This window comes from Phallusia mammillata, chromosome 4 (genome assembly GCF_965637545.1).
Source record: "Phallusia mammillata chromosome 4, kaPhaMamm4.hap1.1, whole genome shotgun sequence".
Classification (NCBI taxonomy): domain Eukaryota; kingdom Metazoa; phylum Chordata; class Ascidiacea; order Phlebobranchia; family Ascidiidae; genus Phallusia; species Phallusia mammillata.
In genome coordinates this window covers 11,201,308-11,224,183 of record NC_137255.1, presented here as the reverse complement: position 1 = coordinate 11,224,183, position 22,876 = coordinate 11,201,308, and the positions used below count along the sequence as shown (strand labels likewise).

The window sequence follows — 22,876 nt, the reverse complement described above, 5'->3', positions numbered from 1 at the left end:
AACTCCTCGTTCGTAAAAAATACTTCGTGCATCTCACAACAGCTCAGGTCTAGGTTTACTTTTACTTGTAGGAGGGATTTGACTAGTAATTGTTAAAAATAAGACAAAATAAGGACTCGAGTCAAAAATAAGGACATTTCTTAGAAATAAGGACAATGAACTTTTTTAAGACATTGCCCTTCAAAATAAGGACAAATCTTAGAAATAAGGATGGTATGGCAACCCTGCAGTGGTTAGTAAGCTTTCGTGCATAAGTATATATAACACTTTTTTTGAATGACTGCAAAGCATTTCAAAAGGTTACCATGAGAATTGGGAAGGCCTAAGTTAGTGTTATCACACCTTTAAAAAGTTAGCTACAATGCTGTAAAGTTGTTTAATGTAAGAACCATTTACACAAGATTGTTGAAGTCACAGATTAAAGCTTGTGCAAAACAAACCTCCATTGTCAATGAGTGATATATAGTTATCTAATTGCCAGTTGAGCAAAAAGTAAAGTCTATGAAGAATACCTGGCAACAACACTATATTCTCAATTTTTGTGTCACAACTGTTTAAAGTGTATGCATTTTCTCTTGTAGGAATTAAACAGTATTATTATTTTTTATTTCTTGCATGTTTTTGGTCATATTATTATGGTTCAGCAAAAAATGCCTCTAGAAGTGTGTTTGGGTGTAGTTGGGAAAAACTTTAATACGGGATACTAAATCAACTTGGTTTAATTGATTTATACATGTTGCTGTTCAATTTAATGATTACATAAGCAATTAATCAAATTTTTAAACTATTATTTTTAAATTAATGATTGTAATGCTACTGGAAAGTATATGACTGATAATAGTCTATTGTTAGCTGGTTGATAACTTTTTTAATTTATATATTTGTTGGTATTTAAAATAAAAATAACAATTTATGTTAAAGGTCGATCTACGTTCCTTAAACATGGTAACGTGTGGGAATGGCTATTTTTTCTGATTTTGCTGGATATATAAAAGCCTGTATTCTGTTTTTGTGGGTGGGCATCAAGGAATTTATCTCTGGCCTAAGTGCATCCTGGTCCTGGAGTTATCTTTGGGGTGTTTGGCTGTTTTTAGTAATATTTTTGGTGTATTTTCTGCGTGGTCCATTAAAGTTGATTGAAAATCTTGGAGCAAGTAAGTCATCTTTTTTTATGTTAAAAATCTTGCATTGCCAATTTCTTTACTGATGCTAATGAAAACATTTGTCAGTTTTTCTCAAATCAACATACTATAGAAAGGGGAAACTCTTCTGATTCCCCTTTGTTGCTTTTCTTGTGCCAGAAACATGTTTATTTGCTTAAGTGGAATTTGCAAAAAAGTTGCTGATAAAACGATGTTGATTAAATGCAACTGATTTTGTCTATTTCAGTGAGTGTGTTCATGAGTTCCTTGACACCAAAGTTTTATGTTGCCCTTACTGGAACTTCTTCATTGCTTTCAGGAATTATTTTGGTAAGTTTTTTAATTGTTCTAATTAGGGATGATCAAAGTAGATTATCGAACCCGTTGCATTTAATCAGGTAACTGGAACCATGAAACATTTGTGCTCTGATCGTTTGTACAAACACAAGGATAATGTCTAGGCATAGAAGTCCGGTCTTTTCAGGTCAAAAGGTTCAAATGCTCTAACAACGTTTGGCATAAGAATTAAGGGGGATACTTTAAGATTAGCACATGAACGTTGTTTGTAACATATCAGTGACTCTTTTATGCGATGCAATTTGCAACAGGTTGTTGGCAAAAAACAAACAAACTACTTGGTATTGTGTAAGGCAATTAGATACTCTGGGATTTGTCTGCAAATATCACAAAAAAGAATCAACTACTACCTCTTGCAAAACATCTGAAGTTTAATTACTGAATTGCAAATCACAACCTTATAGTTTTATATGAAAGACTTTATTGTATTTTGCTATTATTACAATGGTAAAATTGTTTGTTATTTTTTTATGTTTTGATTTGCAGGTGTTTGAGTGGTGGTACTTTCGGAAATATGGAACATCTTTTATAGAGCAAGTGTCTGTCAATCATTTGGGTCCTTTGCTGGGAGGTGACGATGCAGAGACCAACTCTCAAATAACAAATGAAAACAAACAAAGTAAATGTTACATTTATTTTTATTACAGGTGCAGTAATTTGTTGCCATTAGTGAAATATCTACTTTTTCATGTTCTTTTTTACCACGTCTTTTACTATTTTTAACATTATAATAATACAAAAAGAAAATGGACAACAAGTCATAAAGTTTGGGTGTGTGCTTTTTACTAATTTTTCTTTAAGAATGAAAAAAATGCACCAGGTTTATACCATTACCAATTTCAGTGATGTTAGAAAGTGTTGTGTATCTTAAATTGCAAAATGGGGCATATAATGACAAAATATAGGTAGCCAATTTTCATTTTTTTACAGGGATCTACTTGGTTGCTGCAATGGGTGGCAAACCTTTTTTTATCAACAAACTAAAATTAAATTATATTTACCCAAAATCATATCTCGAGTTTTAAATACTACATGTTTACTTTGAAAAAACATGTCATAAAGTTTAATTACTATTACCTAATATATACAACTGCAACTTGCTTTTTCAGAATGCAAAGTGTGGAAAAATCCTTTAAATCTTCTTCGAGGTTGTGAATACAACAGGTATAATATAAAAATAGACTTACCTTCCAAGAATGGTAACTCATGTTTTTATCCCTTTTTTCACTGCTCTAGCAATATCTTCTTTTTTACAAAATAGCAATTATTATGAATAACACAACTAGTAGATTTCCTGGAAGTGGGGACCCATTCGTTTTTGTTTACAAAAACAATCATATGTGTAGATTAAATGATATGTATATTAAATTGGTAACATAGGATATAGAATAGATAAAATGGAAGTATATCAGATAGCCACCTTTCTAGTTTTTACATGCATTTCTCATAATGAAACTACTATTATTTCTCCTACAATTTGAAAGACAAAACATCAAAAATTAATAATAAATTAGTTTGGTAATATCCTGTATCTGATATTCCATGACCTAAATATCTGTGGAAATCCAAATAGGATTTAAATTCCTTAGGGTTAATGTTGAATGTTGTTGTATTTAGACAACAGTTTGCATTAAATTATTTTTTTACAGATTTTTGTGGGTGACAGGAATGGAACCCCTTACTTATTATGACATGAACTTATCTGCACAGGATCATCAAACATTTTTTACGTGTGACACAGATAGTCTTCGGCATGCAGACAGCAGTAATTTGATTTATTTTGTATTCTCTTGTGATCAAATGGTTGGCAATTTGGTAAACATCAATTTTCTGTGTAGTTTTGAAAAAAAAAACACTTCTGGTATTTATTGTTTTAGTAACATGGTAAGATACTAATGTTTTTCTTTTATCTATTTAGTAATGCAGAAGGCATGGAGGGAGAGGAATCCCAAATCACGCATTAAAGCTGCACATCAGGCACTTGAAGATGATCCAGAGTAAGTTTAGAATTATGGCTTTTGGGTGTGCATGTATAATTTTTTAGCAACAAAGTCTTTACCATTGTTAAGTAATTTTTGATTTGATATTTATGAAAAAAAATTAGCTGCAAACAAAACATGGCAAATTTAGGCTTGTCTTAAACGAGTGGTGAATAATATTACCAATATATAAATCTGAGAAGACTTGCATTTCCAAAAGCTCAGAGTTAAGATATATATACATTACCAAAATCACAGAGAAAGCAAATGATTTTTAAACAAAATTAGTTGGAAATCTTTGTCAAGTGCTTTTTGAAAGTTAACTGCCATCAGGAAAAAGACCATCTTGTTTTGCTCTGTTTTTGTAATGCATGTTATTATGGGTCCCCTTGCCTGAAGGGGTAATCTCTGTTGTCTGGAGCTTTACATTGACCCCAAATTCTTACCTACCATATGCATGTGCCATTCATCCTGTTACGAATTCAAAATATATGTGTGTGGGGGGACCCATTGGTTTTTGCTTGCAACAACAATTATGTTATAACAGGCCACAAAAATATTGGTACCATACTGAATGTATCCATCAAATATATATCCCTTACAATTATGGATGGTGCGTAAATATGGCACAGTTTCTGTAAAATGGAATATATAGGAAAACCACTACTTCAGTTTAACAATGATTGTGCCCTATTTTTACTGTTACCAAATCGCATATGCATATGTGTGGGGACCCATTAGATTATGCTTGCAGAAACAATTATGTTATAAAGTGCCAGGAAAAGGGTAGGGACCCAATGAAATGTAGGTGCCAAATATATATCCATTATAAATATAGTAAATGGTACATGTGATACATCGTTAAATATGATGTAGTATATATAAACTGGCAATATATAGGAAAACCACTATTCTAGTTTTTTCATTTGAATGCCATCTACAAAAGATAGAAATGGTCATAGTAGTGTGTTTTATGGGCCACAGTAAATTGAAAAAGAAACAGTGGGTTTAATGAATGTAAAGCCAACAGTCATACATGACAGAAATGCACAGAATAATTTAGGAAACTCCAGGATATTTGAACAATGTTGTTGTAAAGTAAATCCTAATAAGCATGTATGTAAAAACATGCAAAAAGCCTGCTGGCATTAACAATTGTAGTCTTAGCACCATGAAAATATAGCACTTTACAATGTATACTATTTGACAATTATCTCATTGCTAATCTTACCACAAGACATTTTTCTACATAATAAATCTATAAAAAAGTTGCTCAAACTTCTTTTCTGTACCCACATTTCTAATTATGTTATGTAATTTGTACAGTTTTTGATAATTCCAGTGTTGTGTTGACTAGAGTGATGTGTATTGCAAAAAGCATTGTATGCTTTACGAAAATGGTTTGAAGTTAAGCACATGAAGTTGGTGACACAATATTTTAATTCCTGCATTCTCACATATCATACCTGTTTTGTTTTGTTTGTTAGCTGTTCTGCTGGCTACATTCTTTTAGCGGAGGAGGAAGCAACCAACATACTGGAGGTAAGTTATCTAAAATCTGCTGCTGTAAAAGTTGAACTCTATGATTTTTTCGTTTAAGGCTGAAAAGATGTTTAAAAAAGCTTTAAAATCGGGTGAAGTGATATATCGCAAAAGCCAACTATTGCAGCACCATAGCAGTGTGCATGAATCTGAACATAGTAAGTAACCTGATGCCAATTTAAAGCATGACACCTGCTTAATCATAGTTGTATGTTAGGACGAGATTCAAATGTGTTGGTATATATCAAGCGGAGGTTATCTATGTGTGCACGGAAATTGGGAAGAACGAAAGAAGCTGTAAAAATTATGAGAGATGTAAGTCACATATAAGGTAGTGTTGTGTCATTAAAAATCTATTTTAGTGCCCAGTTACAGTGCTAAATGTTTTAAAATTGCAGTTGATGAAGGAATTTCCGCTCAATGATCTCAACATTCATGAAAATTTGTTGGAAGCCTTATTAGAACTACAGGCATATTCAGATGCACAAGCATTATTGTATAAATATGATGGTTAGTGAAAATCAGTTAATATCTGTATTTTTATAAATCTGTCTCTAAAGGAGTCTTGGATTCTCTTTTCTGGCCACTGAAAAGTCTTGTCTCTAGCAGATTCCAGCAATGCATGTGTAAACACTGATTGCAAGTTTTGAACTATATACAGTGGTGGGATTCAAATTTTTTGCCAGCCGGTTCTATCAAAAAAGTCATATTTTTCAGCCAGTTCTGTTACAAAAAGTCCATTGACAGTAACCAGTAATGCTAACCGGTTCGCTGATCTGATAAAATTTCATGAGACGGTTCTATAGAACCGGTGCGAACCGGCTGAATCCCACCCCTGACTATATGTGTTTTTTGTAATGAGTAACTTGTAGGGCAAAGGTAAAAAAATACACAACTATTTTTTTTTCAGATGAAAAATTAGGTTAGAATGCTCCAGACCAATGGTTTGACCAGTTTATTTGTTATTACAGATATTAGTCTTCCAAAGTCGGCCACAATTTGCTATACTGCTGCTTTGCTAAAAGCTCGAGCAGTATGTGATAAATTCTCCTTAGAAGTTGCCACTAAAAGGGGGTTGTCTCCAGCTGAGATGAGTGCAGTGGAAGCTATACACAGAGCTGTTGAATTTAATCCACATGTACCAAAGGTACTTTTGCATTTATAAGACTGCTGCTAACAGGTTGTGAACATATGTGTTTCATTTTGATTGTTTACCAGTAAGTTGTTCCAGTGGTACATGTAACTGATAGCACACAGGTTAATGGGTAGAATTCATTAATATTTTGCGCTCCATGCTGAATAAGACATTAAACATGGTAAAATGACATAATGCCTTGTAGTGCATGTTGAAATATTTATGAAGCACCAATGCTTGCAAATTTGTATTGAACATGTTCATTAAAAAACACTTTTTGTCTCAGTACCTTTTGGAAATGAAAAACTTGATACTTCCACCGGAGCACATTTTAAAACGTGGTGACTCAGAAGCTATTGCCTACACTTTTTACCATTTACCCCATTGGAAAAATGTTGATGGTGCTTTAAATCTCTTGCACTGCACCTGGGAAGGAAGTAAGAGATCGTTTATTAATTTTTGTGTGATTGCTGTCATAAACATTTTGAAACATTTATTTAGCATTTCGAATGATTCCATATCCCCTAGAAAAAGGTCATCTTTTTTATCCTTATCCCAACTGTACAGAAAATGCAGACAGGGAGCTGCTTCCAAGTAAGTATTTTTTATCATGAGAAACACTATTTGACCTGAACCATAGCTTGATGTACATACCGTTTAAAAAATACACTTGTAAAATTAAAGTACCGCACCACTTCCATGAATAAATTATCATTCAATATTCAGCAGGATTTTGCCAAGCATAGCATTATATTAACTGTTTCATTAAAAAGATGGTGCTAAATTTAGCAACACATTATTCTTAAATGCAAACCAAAATATTAATTTTGATGCAGGTTTTCATTATGTGTCAGTGTACCCAAAAAAGGAGTGGCCTTTTTTCATCGTCTTTGTAGGGTGTCTCTGCTCCTTTACCGCAATGCTTGCCATCTTAACTCATCAGTACCCGGACCTGATGATAATTATTGCTCATGGAATTAGTGAGGTAAATCTTTGCAGTGAAGTATTCAACCAATAACTATCAAAGTTGTTTCAATCAATTTTTATTTAGTGTCTTGGAGTTTTAATACAACCATTTGCCTACTTGTTGGAAAAGATTGATGGTTTAATGCCGACTTCATTGTGGCATGTCTTGACCAGAATTTAAAACCAAGAATAAAATCTGTTCACAAAGTGTACACAAGAATTTGTATTGCAATGTTTTGTTGAATTGTGGATCTTTTTATGGTCACTACCAAAGACTTGGTGCCATTAATGTGCGAATACATTAAATAATGATTCTTGCAAAAAAATGCAAAATGTAGAAGTTGATGCAAAGCTGAGTAACACCATTCATAAATGTTTGCGCTTTCATGTGTAAAACAGAGATCTCCAAAGCCTATGGGGAGCATAAACCTATTAATCATATTATTTTCATGGCTCCCAGTGTGGTGTGGCCGTCAATAGTTTAGCATTTTCACACATATTTGGGGCTGTAATTACTGAGCCAATTGGGCTGAAATTTAACTCCCAATGAGCATCATATCTACAACTGCACATTAGGATTTGTATTTTTGACTTGTGGAACTGTAACACTAATCAAATATTTGGGGGTAAAAATTGTAAAAAATCACACTAGAAGTTAGAAAATGGTTTGAGACACTCTGCAATACACCAACTAACAATAAAAACTTCTAGGTTATGGATAGCAGTTTAGGAGTTTGGGGGGAGGGGAAGTGATCGACCCATCAGGATTAAACTTCAGGACAATAAACTTTGGATAACTGTTACCTAACTGTAAGGTGACCCATAATAAGAGTTAAAAATGTATGGGTATCTTCTATGATGCAACCCACCCAAAAAATTGAACTTAGTATCAGGGTAGGTCATGAAGCAGTTAAACAGATGAACATATTAATACCAGTACACACCTGTACAAATATGAAATACACAAATAAGTACAAGCTCGCCAAATGAACTGTAAAGAATCAAACCAGACTCCAAACAAATACATGTGAATAATAATCCAATGGTGGAAGAAATTAACAACAGAAGAACATCTGGGGCTTTTATTCTATTCATTGGATTGATTGACAGTTGACTTGCTGAAAATAAGTCACATATTATACTGTGAAATTCTGCTACAGTGAGAACTTGCATCACACAAAGTTTGCTAAATATGATTGGATGGTGCAAAGGGTATTGGAAAGCTAATTATGTCAAGATGCTGACAGTTAAGGCTTTTGGGGTAAGGTTTCATAAAAACGATATAACCAACTTATAAACTTAGTTCCTAACATTAAATTTAGTTCGCAACCCTATCCCAGCCTTACTGTTTATTTAAATAACTGTGCTCTTAACATGAGAAATTATCAATTTTTGATTTGAGTTCTTATGTTAGTAGCTCTACCCATATTGCAGTGTATTTTCAGACAACTAGTATAGTAACTTCACCTTAGTCAACAATTATATTCATGCAGAGCAACAACAATGACACACCTGCTGATTGCTTGCTTGCACTGTACTGTGGTAAAATATCTAATTTCTGTCATAGTGGGTATAGCAAACACCACCTTCAGCATTGCACACAAAATAAACATAATTCTTGTTTTATTTTTTGTACATTTTTTTCCTTTTTTCTTGGACACGTTTTTCTTGTTGCAACCGTCGATTTTGTTTTAATGTATGCCTGGCTTTAACTTTTTTTTCAGTTGCATGTCTCTCTTCCAGAGTTTTAGTTCTAAAGGAATGATAGATAACTTCCCCTTGACAAAGCCCAGATTCAACTTTGTATATCTGCAAAGTCATCCGTGGTCCAATTTCTGTCAGCCCCACCATTGCAGATGGGCTAGCAGAGGTCCACACTGAACCATCATTAATTTGAACCTGAATAGAAAACCCATAGGTGAACAAAGTATTTATTCCACATTTCCCTTGATGATAAAAATAGTAACTATGGGTCCCCTTACACATTTTGATTTGACTTTGTTTGTTTTTTCTTGCCTCCAGTTTGTGTGACGCATGTTGCCATTAAATGTTTCATGAATTGGGATGCAACTTTTACAGCTGCTAGACAAACTTATAGCAGTTACTCTGTTAAGCCACAAAGTTTGACATGTTTTTCTTGTAACCAGTTACCACAAACAAAAAGCATATTTGGTGTAACAGTATGTAATTATGCAACTGAACACTCATTATGTTCGAGAATAAACTACTTTCATTACTTGAATGGGATTTTTATAGCGTGGGGCTAATAACATCCTGATGATGTCAAAACCGTTACTGGTTGTTGCTAGAAGTGTTCAGAGTGGAATCAAGTCCTTTAGTAGGTGCTATAACAACGCCATAATGAGGGTGATGCATTGGAGGCATAATTAGCGATTAGTATATGGCGCTTGCTTGTTAAGCATTAGTGATTACAATTATGCGATGCAGTTTGCAACGCCTTGTTGGCGTTTGATTGTTTTCTAACTTGACAACAACAAAAATTAATGTTAATTGTGTTAGGCAGCAATTAGAAGCATGGTATTGTCTGTTAACATTTGATGTTTGGGTCAGATCTTCACCCCAGATAAATATAAAAATGTAGTGAGTAAACATGGCAAAGTTCAACTGCAAAAGTGCAGGTAGTTTAATAGGGATTTAAAAACTAATCACCTAATGTCCCAACTTTGTTTGGGTGCCTGTTTTTGCAGTTGTTTCAAGTTAACAAGCAATAAAAACTTTGTGTGTTTAATATGTTTGGGTCTTCACATTTTGGGAATTTTGTTTCAATGCAGTTATTCCAAGTTTTTTCCCAATGTTTTTTTTTTCAGTTTAAATGAAAAATATGTTTTTATGATGTATTAAACCAGGTCGCTTTCATTGTTGTCAATATTAATGATTACACAGAACTAATTCGAAATGCTCATACTGTGGAGCAGATATGCAAGATACAGATCAACTTGTCCTAAAATTCCCCTCAACTAATTTACAAGGTGGATATCGGAAAGTGCATGAATGCGATACAGCATTCAGAATGTAATATTATACAAACTGTCCAAATTCAATCAATTCAGACATTGTTTAAAAATATCACCCATTTTAGGGGGCTAGTGGGATAAATATTTGGGTAAAACACAACAAACAACATCTATAAATGGCAAGTTTAACAAACTGCCCAACACAACTTGTATTTAAAATCAAACAAGGCACATCTTACCTTTTCCTTAGTTTGTGACATCAGTAAGTCACTTATGTCAGCTAAAGGGCTTAAGTCTGGAACTGACTGTCTTTTACTCAACAAATCATCCATGTGACGGCTTACATTTGACTAAAAAATAAGAACAGAACCTGTATTCAGATTTCATAAGTTTGTTTTTAGGAAAATGCTACTGTCTTTTAGGGTGGAGCTATAAGATGATCTACCAGTCACCAACAACATAATTAGGTCTTAGTTTACCCCCTCCCCCCCCAAAATTTTTAAAGACAATTATATCTATGCTGAACTTACAGGCTTTGTTGCGACATTATAATGACGGACTTCAATGTGTTTACTATTTGCATTATAACTGAACAGTAAGCAGCGTTGCACCATTCCAGCAGACAATCTGAAACAAATACAAACAAAATTATCAAACAAGTAGCTTAGAGTCTGTAAATGGCTTGATCCAGCTATTGTGGGTTTTAGGTGTTTAAAATTTCAGAGATTAAATTTCTATATATGCCCTCAACCTTTCTACCTAAGGGGTATTAGAAATAATTTACCCTTTCCAACAACTAAAAAGCAAGTCCAAGAAAATTTACCACATTTGAATTTTAAAATTGAAAATAGTATTTGACCGGTTAAATAGAGTGCTGTCAATTGACCGGCTTGCCAACCCTAGATATTGGTAATGCAAGTTAACTAATTTATAACATCCAACAATACACTTTCTCACATATAAACTGCGCAAACCTGCAAAGCCAGTTAGCAACAATCATGTTTTGTAAAAGTAATTTTATTTATTACATTCGAATTTGTCGGTCTGAAGCTGTATTTAATTTAAATTCCTACAGTAAAAAGTTTTATGCCTGAACTTTTTTGAAAACTTTGCCCGAAACCAATTTTTGTTTTGGTATGAAACCAAACACTATTGAAACATCTTGAAAAATTGCTAAAAAATCTTAAAAAACAGATTTTTTTGGCAACCGTCATTATGGAATTATCCAGAGTTCAAACAAAAGGTACCAGTTGTTGGAAATTACAATACTTGTGCAAATAAAATTGATTAATTGGAGTTATATGAACATGATAGCCACTTTACCTGTTAATATTTAATGATGGAAGCATGTTTTGTAGCAATGTACTACATAACTTCACTTCACACTTGCCACTTTTAGATGTGTTTGCTTCAGACTGTAAAAAGTTGCTCAAAACAAGAAGTGGTGGAGATTTAAACTGTCCCTGTGAAGCCTTTGGTCTTGCTTGTATCAAGTTGACATCCCTATTTAAGCTATACTTTAAAACTTTGAAATGTACTGTTGGTCCTTGAGGCAACCTTGATATTTTCATGTTGATTCCAGAAAGAGATTTTGTAAACATAATCATATGCGTTACACCAAGTGGGGAAGATACAGCAACAAAATCTTTTAAAGTGTTAGTTTTTCTGATCTTTAAATTTGAAGCTGTGTAAGGTTCCATAAGTTTTCTAAAATCAGAAGTTAATTGTTGAACATTTGTCCCAACATGGTCCTTTGAAAATACAAATGTATGGGGAGCCTTCTGCATTTCCACCTCCAGGTTACTTCCATGCTGATTCAGTTTTTTTGCCTTTCCTTTGCGTTTTTTTGCCATTTTTTAAAAGCTCAGGGCTGCAAAAATATGTACAAAATAATATCAATAAAACATATTTATATTTTTAACAAATTCCTTCAAAGCTTTATAAAATGGATCACAATGGGTAAAAATGTTTAAAGTAGAATACCCGAAACTGACTATGTAAACATAAAACTGTGCAAATCTGCTACAATATATTAATTAACAACAAAAATGAGGAAAATATACATATACAACTAATACAAGTTTAGTCATCTTACTTTACTTTGTTTTTTGACATGATTTGTGGCTATAGCCAGTATACTGGCTACCCACATTGGATTTTATGGCACGTTTCGCCGAGATCTCGGGTGTGCACGAAGAATTTTCAAGTGTGCAAGTGTGCAAGAAGAAATTTTAGGGTGTGCACGAACCAGTCAAGTGTGCACCTTATCAAGAAAAAGCTAACCGATTTACAAATATTTAACAAAATCTCAAAATAACCGTCAAATACAATTGCGCCACTGGTTAACTAATCTGGAAAACAGAAGTTATTTGGCGCCCAGGCCTAATGTTTTGTCAATAACGCAAGAAAACAATAGAAAATTTTTGCCGAAGCCTTTTTTCGAGGGGTTGTTCAAGTGTGCAATCAAAATAGTCTCGGGTGTGCAGCTGCCATACTATCCATACCGGCTGGCTACCAGACCAGTCTGTGTAACTTAAACTTAAAGCTACCAATTTACAAAAATATTTATAATTAATTTAGATTACAATCATTTCAAGGCAGTTTGATAACTTTTTACATCAAATGTTTTAAAATTAAAAAAGCAAGAAAAAGAGAAATGTTTTTATATTGGAATATTGGTACAAAATACGTACAGATCATAAACATCGGTTAAAAAAAATGTGTGGTAATGTAATGTGGTTAAAATGACATCACAACCTGTATTTTCCGTTTAGACTCACATTTAGCAAATTTATGATATGAAAAATTTTATTATTTTTCTGTATTTCTGGAACTAATCTTCCTCTCATACAACAATCAGAATCAGAACATTTCCCTTTTCCCATCTTTTGATTTTTTTCTGTTTTTAGTGCTGTTGATTTCTTGTTTTTTCCGCAGTTCCGTTTTTCTGCTTTTTTATTCTTACTGCGCAAAATACAAGCATAAAGCCTGGTAGACCTCGAATGAAATGCAATTCATTCTGTACTGTACGCATTTACCATGCATGCCATGTGCTCCCGGAGCACAAACACATGTTGAACCAAATTTTTTTATTGACCGCTTGCGGCGCTATGTAATTGACACCAATAACCAACCGGAACGAAATAAATAATATTTGGCTCAAATACCGGAACGAAATACCGAAATAAAAAATATTCAAAATACCGAAACGGAACGAAATACCGTTATTTTTTATTCCGGTATTTCGTTCTGGACATTTGACATGAAACAATTGCTGAAAATTTCGCGCCGTTAGGATATAATAAAAACCTACAATTTACATCCGTTTGACCATTATTTACATCCGTTCAAATAGATTAACTATCTAAACCAGGGTTCTTCAACGGGGGCAATATCGCCCCCCAGGGGGCGATTTCGTCTACCGAGGGGGCGATGGTGACAATTTTGGAAGTTGGGGGGCGATTTGACTTAAAAGGGAGCGATTTCAACGTTACTGACTGTATAAATATGTACAAGAACTGTGAGACTCAGCTAACATATACTTACAGCAGATATAATTCGTCTTGCAAACAAACACCAGGGACAATAGACACATCAGATTAAACATGCTGCTATTTGAATACATTGTGTTTACTGGGGATTGTTTGTACTTTTTGTGATCTCGAAACCAAGGTTGAGCATTTAATTAGCCACAGGGGGCACTTTATTGAGGCTATGTATGGTGATGGGCCATACTTAAATACAACAGTAACTAGCTTTACCTCAAACTTGTTTCGCTTTTACACTTCCTATAGGCCAGGGGTGTCTAAAGTGCGGGGGCCAAATGCGGCCCCGGCGGCATTTCACAAGGCCCGCGGCTGTTTTTTTTCAAATTGTGTTGCGTAAGACCCGCCATAGTTTGAATAAAGATTTTGGGTTTTGTCGACTTGCCACTTCACACAAAAGCTTTCCATGGAACTTTCTTTACCGACAAAACGGAAGGTGGTGACGGAACAAAATTCCACAGGTTCCCTAAATCCCGTAAATTTGTGTTCAAATTATAAAAAAGGGCGTCTTTGCCTGGTAAATATTGACCCCCAATAAAAAAAAGTTAGGACACCCTTGCTATAGGCCTACAAGTGCTTCCCAAACCGCGAAGTATTTGCATCATTTAGGATTCACCTCCACCAAGTAATGTCCTATTGTTTTCAACAAAAAAAGCGATTGTTTGCGCATAATCGTAATTTTGTTTTGTCTATGATGTAACAAATCGTTCTCAAATGCGTTTAAATTGCGTGAAATGGACCTTGCGTGTTGTCGTATCAATAAAATTAGGTTTTAACTGGTGACTGAAGCTTTCGTGTTGCTATGTGAATCTAACCACCCATATCTGCTCAAATGGCTGAACTTTTATACAAATAACAAAAAAAAATCTCAGGGGGGCGATTAGAAGCCAGTGCCTTGGAAAGGGGGCGATTGAGCCAAAAAGGTTGAAGACCCCTGATCTAAACCTTCAACCTTTCCTCGCAAAAACATTTGGGACTTGCCTTGACTCGAACCGCGAATGACTTGACTCGACTTGAGACTCGAACCTCACTTGACTTGACTCGACTGATAGGACTCGTTATACCCAACCCTGCAACAGAACGTATATCGACGTATAATCTGTACACGCATACATGTTTTGAACCCAAATAATTTAAAATGTTGGAGTGTAGAAATAATTTCGGTATAAAATAAAATATAAGCCGCCCTCGATTATAAGCCGCACAAACGGCAGCTAAAAAACAATACAAAGCCGCGGCTTACAATCGAGTAAATACGGTATAATAAAAATTGAAGCTCCTACAATTTACATCCGTAATTCTTGTGTGTTGCAACTTTCTTTCCTTTTTCGCTTGACCTTAATAGTTGTAAAGACCACAAAAAATGTTCTTTTGTTAAGACCGAAATACCGAAAAATACCGTTACGAATTTTGTTCGGTCAGACCGGAACTAAATGAAAATATCGGTCTAGTCTAGAACGAAATAACGAAACACATAATTTGCTCAGAACGAATAACGTTATTTGCGGTTTCGTTCCGTTCCGGTATGAAACACTGCCATTCTGCCAATAACCTCTCAATTTGACCGACTGAATGAAAATTGTTTGTTAAACTGAAAAAACATTGCTTACGGATTCTTCCTCATCAGAAAAAACGTTAAGAGATTTAAATTATTTATTACCTGCTCAACTCCACTCAATTGTCGGTACATTCGTCAGACTTTCGTACCAACGAAACCTATTCTAGTTAGGCCAACTGAATTTTTAGGCCAACCAAAAATAGAGCAAAAAAATACTGGCAATATACCTAACACACAATCGAAATCTACTCACAATAAAGTAGTAATGTAAGTTGCGTATTTGCAGTGAATGGTTTGATTTAAGAGATGTAGCGTTTAGCAGGCCAGCCAACATTGCTAGCCGCAGTTCGCGTAGCCGTAGGTAGATTTGAAAATCCAGAGAACCTGTTAAATCTCAAGAGTTTACAACCAATAAATCCACAGGTTTAACTATCGCTATGTCGACTTCTATGCATATTGGTACTCAATGCATTAAAATGTTTTACTGAAACCGATTCAAAAGTTGTAAAATACTTTCGGCGCTGTTTAGATTTCTATGGTTGTTATGCCAACCACAATTTACAAACTTCAAGCCGGAGAGTGATGCCACCAGTCAAAAGATGGTTGTTCATAAACTAAGTCTTTATGTAGCTCATGTTTCAGCAAACATTTTGTGTAATTTTTATCTATTTCAATACTATTGACACAGGCGAAATCTGTAGTGAATGACATCATAGGCAGGTTTCATAGCGATGTAAATTATGGCGTGACAGTCCAATTTCGCGGGTTGCTTAAATTCTGTTTACAAACGCTTACGTTTTCTACTAAAACTTAGGACAGCAACTATTTTCTAATCATTTTATTGCTTCCAATCTGCTGCTGTAAGGGTTTTCATACTGTTTTGTGTTTTATGTAAACTTTTGTAATAAAAGCGGAACAAAAACAATTGCCACAAAATGTTGCATGGCTCAAATTGGTCTACAGTACAAAAAAGTCTGCTGACCATTCATTTAGTTTTACAGGTTACACTAATAATACAACGTTAGAAAATTGAATTGCTGATATGCAGCAAAATCAATAATTATCAACACTAATGTTTAATCCTGAGGTTCCTTATAGATTTGTTTTTCAGGGTGTGTTGATGGCCACAAAGTAATTTTAGCATGCTTTTTTTGAGAGGTTTTTTAAAAGAATGGGACAAGGGTTCACCAGCTGTTCGTATGGACATTTTATCAAAATTTATTCAAAATCACACCGGAAAAACATGTCATGAACTTGAAGAGGCATTGGAATTTTCAGCAAGTCTGTTTTTAAATAGACTAACTGCCTGGTTACGCCTTTCCTATATGATGCGAACATGTATTAGCCTGCAACTGAAAGCAATTCATATTTTTATTTCTGCTACGAATGGGTAGGTATTGTTTTATTGTTTATCATATTACAACATTTTTAGGAAAGTTATAATTCCTTTTGTAATAAAAGTATTTTTTTAGTCAGAAGTATGTCATGGAGTTTGTTGAAGTTGGTGGAATTCTGACTTTGTTGGAAATAATTGGTCTTCGCCAATCTTTGGAAGAAGATAAAGCTGAATGTTTAGTTGTACTTTGTTCAATTTGCTCAGCAGGACGAAAACACAAAGAGCTAATTTGTGAAAGTTATGGTTAGCTTTAGTTAACAGGACTTACATTGATTGCACATGTTTTTGTGTGAGGAAAGGGTGGTTTGATTTTCTTTTAATTTGACCACAGATATCTTGACTGATTTAAGAACCTTATTATGCTAGTGTTGTAATGCTCATTTAGTAACAAATGATTCAACCATTGTATGTACACAAATTATTAAAGCTATGTTTTATATGTTTTAGCAAAGCAAAATGTTTAAATTTGTTTTCAAGGGATAAGAGCAGTTTCAGAATGTTTGGCAAAGTCTACATCCGAAGATACAATGAGCCACGCAAAGCTACTTTTACAGGTTTTCATACTGTTGCAGATGTTTGTTTTTTTAGGTTGTAAGCCATAACCAAATACATTCATCGAACAATTTCATGTGTATGTTTGCAGATTTTCACTGCTTCACCCCAGTGGGGGAATAATTGTAAATTTATTGTAACATATGAATTTGTTAAACACATCTGATTAGGTTAATAGAATGATTTGCTATGTTAATAGTCTCAAGATTTATTAAAATATGTTTGTTGTTTGTTGCCTTTGTGTAGTTGCTTGCTGAAGGAAATCATAAGTATGAACAACAAGTTTACAAGGGACTGATTGCATTATTACCTTCTACATCACCAAAAGCTCAGCAAATGGCTTTGCAAAATTTAAGGTTGTAGTTTTTGCTTTTTTATTGTGGGTGTCCTTTCTCAAAAGAGACACATATATATTGCTTTTGTCTGTTTTTTAAGATGCTTTTTGTAACTTAAAGTTGGATTCACCAATTTTTCATCCCTTCACCCCAAAATATGCATTTTTATGTTTAGTCATGGTGAAAGTACAAAATTTAATGTGCAGGAAATAAATTTATTACTGTAGGTTTTGTCATTCTTGCTTGTCGCAAAAAATTGAATCAAGTTGACTCCGTAATTACTCTCACAATGCCTTAGGGCCTAGCCCTAGACCAAGATTTTGTTCAAAATTAGATATACTGATTGGGGGGAGGGGGTGAATGATAGATTTTCAACTGGCACAGTGAAAACCTTTGCTTCGTGTATAAACATGTCTGTTTTTTACCTATTTTTGCACTCTTTCAAACCCAAATGTCTGTTTTTTTTCAGCAGATTTTAAACTGTTTGAAGGCACAATTTATAGAAATTTAAAGTTAATGGTGTTAACCTTTTTTAACAAAAAATAGCTGAATATAATGTTAAATTTTACAGGATCGTTCAACGTTCAGTGGACACAGCAAACCCTAGTTTGGTTGAACCATTACTTAATTTATTGGCATCAAACCACTTGGAAGTTCAGTATGAAGGTAAAAAAAGTACACCTCATCTTTTTTTATACATCTTTTTTGTTTTAAAACGTGAACTTAGTCTGCACCTGGCCAATTATGCAACTCGCTTATGCAAGTATCAGGCAAAACTCTACATTATCAATGTGTTTTTTGTTGTATGTTACAGCATAGGCACAAATGAAAAGTTGAATTTTAAAAATGTTTGGTTTATTATTGGTCTCCTCCCCCGAAAGCGTGGTATTTTTGTTATGTTCTGATTTACTACCTACTGTAAAACATGCTAATTAGGGCTGTTATCAAATAAAGGTTTTTAATTTTTCAGAAATCAAATATTTTTTTCCTTTCAAATCAAATAATCAAATAATTCAAATAATTTAGAATACCGGATACATAAGGCCCAGAGTTATTATTATATAAGGATGGTTGAAAAAAATCTAGGCTACATCATGTTTTCTGTTTAAAACAATAATTAGTACAGATAGAGACATGTTTCAATTAATCTCTGTAATTTGGCAATAGCACATGAACATATTCTGTGTGTATTTTTACACAATTACTACAGCTTTTTCTTGGATACTGGCTGAATTGAATTGTGATCTATACCATTTTAATCACTTGTACACCACACACTTGCATGAAAAACTTGAATTATTCCTGGGTGTAACTAATACCGCAATGAACAGTAAATTGTCATGCTTTTCTGTCTAATATTTTTGGGGGAATGGGTAATGAATAGGGATGTTCAAAGTAGAATAACGAATCGTTTGGATTCGAATCCATTTAGATTTGCATCCATTTTTGCCGTTTATATCGGGTAATTAAAACCGATATAAATGTGTGCTCTGGTCGTTGGCAAAAATGTAAACACATGTGTTATGCTTTTACTTCGACGCCCGGTCATTGTACCAATTGCAAAGACGGCAAGTGTATCGTCGCCCGTCAAATCAGTGAGCGCTATACAACATTATAACGCCATGTCACGAGTCGCTATAACAACGCTATAGCGACGGTTGTGCGTTGGAGGCATAATTAACGATGAGCGCACTTGTCACGCATCTGATCACGTGATTATGCTTATGCCATTTGCAACCGGCGACTTTGCAACGTCTCACCAGCATCTAATTGTTCTGACTTTATTTCCGAGACAACAAAAATTTAACGGTCATGGGCGGCGTTAGGCAGCGATTGGAAGCATGGGACTGTCTGTTATTATCGCAAAAACAGTGACGGAATCCCATAACTTATGACGTTTGCATCATTTTTTAACCCCATACGAACATAAAAATGCAGTTATACACGCTGCAAAGTTTACATTTTGTGTTGCAAAATCGCTGGTAGCTTAATTGGAATTTAAAATCACCCAATGTTTTAACTTTGCTAGGGTGCCTGTTTTTGCAGTTGTTTTAGGTTAACAAACGTTATATATTAGTACACTAGGGAGTCTATGTCAGTCCTCTACCATCAACAAATCAAATTACCACAGCATGCTTACAACATAGTTACTTCTACTAAAGGCATTAATTATCACTAAATTAAATCGTAAAAGTTATTTTTTAACCTTATGCTATTTTTCTGGCTTAGTGGATTTTGGGTCATTTAGTTTAAAAGCAGTTGTGCAAAGTTTTTTTCCAGTATTTTCTTTGTATTGTTTGGTTCTTTTTTTACATTACAAATGAAAAATATGTTTTATAATGTATTAAACTGGTCTACTTTAGTTGTTGTCAAGGTTAATGATTGCTCAGTCAAAAATAATATAAGAATTGGATTCGATATTCTAGATTCGCATCAATTATTCTAGAATACCCAATTATTCTACTTTGAACATCCCTAGTAATGAACATTAATATTAGGCTGAAAACATATGTTTAAGTGCTTCTGTGTAACCGTAATTACTTAACAATGTCACCAATGTGTTCAAATAAATTGATTTTGCACATATATTGTGGTTTACTGCTTAGAAAAAAAATATTTGATTATTTAAAAATAAGTAAAAAATTATTTGATAAATTTTGAAGTAATTAAACATTTCAAATAATCAAATAATTACTTGTTTGATAACAGCCCTAATGCTAATGACAGTGACCAAAAATGTGTTTTTTATACAAATTTATTTTATATCTAAAAATGATCCACTGTATGTATAATGTCACATATTGCAGAAACATATGTGGGGACCCATTTGTTTCTGCCTGCAGGAACATCCATGTTTTTAAATTCTGGGAATGATGGGGACCCAATGCATTTCTGCATTAAAATATTTTTTGTATAATCTATGATTTGACGATTTCTTGGCCACATGTGGCATCAGTTATGCATTGCTTGCATTAAAGTATTTATTAAAGCACCTCTATGGCTGCATTATAATCATGAAAGGGCATAAGTGAGATCAAATGACATAGAAATGCTGCCATGAGTTTTTTTATCAGGATTTTGTGGCATTATCTTTTATATCGGAAGTCCCCCTTAAATTCTTTGATGGGGAAAAGTGTGACATTTTTGTTTGATTTTGTTTTGCTGGCTTTTGTTTTGCATGTTCCACAGAACATTTTTTTTGTCAAATACTTTTAGTTTTAAAGATATGGCCCAACAGAATGACAATAACTAGATTTTTTTCCAGTTCTGTAAATTTACAAAAGTTTTGTGATTTAATAGTTATAGAATATATTCGTGAATTGGTGGAGTTTGATATCAAAGAGCAGCTGCTTGATGCTCTGGTGCGATTACTTCATCCAAGTCGAGAAGACATTATTAAAGCCAACTCAACTGCAAGTAAGTAATAACTTAAGGGTCGAGTATGCTTGGAGCAACTCTCAGCCAAGACTTATTACACCAGTTGTATACAACAAATCATGCATAGTTGCCACTGCAAGAGAATACTGCAGGCCTGTCACATTTTTAGTGTTTTTATTGTTGCAAAAACTATATCCATACAAAATACTTAATAACTAGGAACCTTACGTAAATATTTTAGAGCCCAACAGCTTTCAGGATTTGCCACGGGTTATGAGTGACAAAAATTAACAAAAAGGTATCATGATTGTAATTTTTTTAGTTGAAGAGGCTAAGTTTCATGAAACAGCTACAGTGCTTAGTGATTTTACTTCTAATCACTTTACACTTACAATAGATGCTGCAAAAAAGGGTCTAGAAACCTCTGGAACTTTGCCTATGTACTTAAAGCAAGCAGCTGCTGCAAAAACTATTGGCATTGTGGCTCGTGACTCATCAAATAATGGAAAACTGCTTGTGAAACTTCATGCTATCCATCAATTATTGTTTGCAATGGGAAATGTTGATCATGCAGATAGCCAAAAACAAGCATCGCTTACTCTTGAGGTACAAAGCTTTAAGGTACATCATGGTTTTGGGTGTTATCTAAACTTGTCAGTATTTTTAGTACTTCATGCGCATATTTCCTGATATTAATGAGTCTGTTAAACAAGCAATGGGTGAAGAACTCTATGAAACATTTATGGTAAGTAATTTGGAGTTAGGAATAGAGAATATTTCATCAGTTGTATTGTTTCCTCGCAGGTAGATCCAGAGAACTTATACATCAGTTTAAGTGCAGTTCAAGCAGATGTTCTTGTGTCCAATAAGATTTAACACCATTGTTCTTTGAACTTGGTTTTAAATTATGCGTTATCATGTAAAGCCTATAATAACCTTAACGATAGTAATTACCTTGTTTATGAATTATTTTGTTATCATTCAAATTTTTAACGTTATTTTGTAAAAGTGAATGAGTTTAACCTTGTGCACAGTTTGTTTAACCCAGCCAGGCGCTTTCACTTACCTTTGTCAGCTAGTATTTGTAATCTGGCATTACACTGTTTTTTTGTTTTTTTCTGAGAACCAAGGTAACTAACTATTTTCTGACGTCTTTTTGCGCATATTCGTCGCGTGATAACTTGCTCGTCCGCACCAAATAAAAAAATCTTAAAAAAACACACAGAGCAAAACGTTATCAAAACCATAAAAGGATAGTCAAATCTGTGTGATCACTTCAATATTTCAATCTTCCCCATTCACTATTGTTAAGACGTGCGGAATTTAAACGTAAAACGTTTTAATTGTTTTCTGTGCCGTTTTTGACGCATGATGCAGGCTACATTCACTTGAAAGAGGTGACCAGCATGAATTGAGGAGGCATCAGGTGTTTTTTGCGTCTTAAAAGCTTAAAAGGACCGGATCGCCCTAAAACTATTTCTATTACTTTGGTTTGGTGTGGCCAAAGTCATTTATTAAAGTCGTCACTGGTCAGAATCTTTACAGATTTGTTAACCACATCCCGCAACCGATCTTTTGAATGCAAAATTCGGGCGTTTTGTTTTGTTGATACAGTCTCTATACTCTGCATCCAATTTAAGGTCCTTGAGCGTTTGATTCACACCCCCGTCGTGCCAGTCATCGACCAACAACTCCCCCAGAAGCAGGCTGGTTTTAGACGCGGAAGATCCACTGTGGACCACGTCATCCTACTCACTCAAGATCTTGAGGAAAGCTAAAATGAAGGATGATGCCGTTTTTCCAGACCTTACAGCTGCCTACGACACAGTCTGCCATCGCGGCCTCAATTGCAAACTGCTCCGCATGTTGCCGGACAAGCACATGGTCAATATGATTATGGAGCTTGTCCACAACCGCAGCTTTGTACTCAACACCAGCAATCGGGTGTGGAGGCTAAAGCTAACCGAGACTAAAACGGTTTCAGCGGCCTTTCACCTCAATAACAAGGAGGCAAAC

General features: G+C 34.4%; 3 protein-coding genes across 6 annotated transcripts; 2 read left to right on the top strand and 1 right to left on the bottom strand.

The window, feature by feature from the left end:
* Positions 1 to 888: 888 nt before the first annotated feature.
* LOC145222418 (suppressor of tumorigenicity 7 protein homolog) lies at positions 889 to 7,447 on the top strand. Its single transcript, XM_080088529.1, has 15 exons — positions 889 to 1,154; positions 1,390 to 1,472; positions 1,986 to 2,118; positions 2,609 to 2,663; positions 3,149 to 3,264; positions 3,418 to 3,496; positions 4,966 to 5,020; positions 5,079 to 5,178; positions 5,238 to 5,335; positions 5,419 to 5,530; positions 5,992 to 6,167; positions 6,442 to 6,592; positions 6,657 to 6,749; positions 6,992 to 7,140; positions 7,207 to 7,447. Exons 1-15 carry the CDS (start codon positions 959 to 961, stop codon positions 7,300 to 7,302), a joined length of 1,692 nt encoding a protein of 563 aa, XP_079944655.1. The 5' UTR covers positions 889 to 958; the 3' UTR covers positions 7,303 to 7,447.
* Positions 7,448 to 8,727: 1,280 nt separating this feature from the next.
* LOC145222422 (suppressor of SWI4 1 homolog) lies at positions 8,728 to 13,163 on the bottom strand. Of its 3 annotated transcripts, none has more exons than XM_080088533.1 (5): positions 12,192 to 13,163; positions 11,420 to 11,966; positions 10,627 to 10,723; positions 10,336 to 10,446; positions 8,728 to 9,020 (listed from the first exon to the last, which is right to left on the bottom strand). In XM_080088533.1, the coding sequence occupies exons 2-5, from the start codon at positions 11,947 to 11,949 to the stop codon at positions 8,745 to 8,747; spliced, it is 1,014 nt and encodes a 337-aa protein (XP_079944659.1). In that variant the 5' UTR covers positions 11,950 to 11,966; positions 12,192 to 13,163; the 3' UTR covers positions 8,728 to 8,744. The 3 variants fall into 3 exon arrangements, with proteins under 3 accessions (XP_079944659.1, XP_079944660.1, XP_079944661.1); XM_080088534.1 differs by having other exon boundaries at positions 12,197 to 13,163; XM_080088535.1 differs by having other exon boundaries at positions 12,877 to 13,163.
* Positions 13,164 to 16,278: 3,115 nt separating this feature from the next.
* LOC145222420 (armadillo-like helical domain containing protein 1) lies at positions 16,279 to 22,082 on the top strand. Of its 2 annotated transcripts, XM_080088531.1 has the most exons (9): positions 16,280 to 16,589; positions 16,672 to 16,838; positions 17,073 to 17,149; positions 17,394 to 17,503; positions 18,054 to 18,148; positions 20,783 to 20,899; positions 21,258 to 21,466; positions 21,528 to 21,605; positions 21,665 to 22,082. In XM_080088531.1, exons 1-9 carry the CDS (start codon positions 16,342 to 16,344, stop codon positions 21,734 to 21,736), a joined length of 1,173 nt encoding a protein of 390 aa, XP_079944657.1. In that variant the 5' UTR covers positions 16,280 to 16,341; the 3' UTR covers positions 21,737 to 22,082. The 2 variants fall into 2 exon arrangements, with proteins under 2 accessions (XP_079944658.1, XP_079944657.1); XM_080088532.1 differs by lacking the exon at positions 21,528 to 21,605 and having other exon boundaries at positions 16,279 to 16,589; positions 21,258 to 21,481.
* Positions 22,083 to 22,876: the final 794 nt, after the last annotated feature.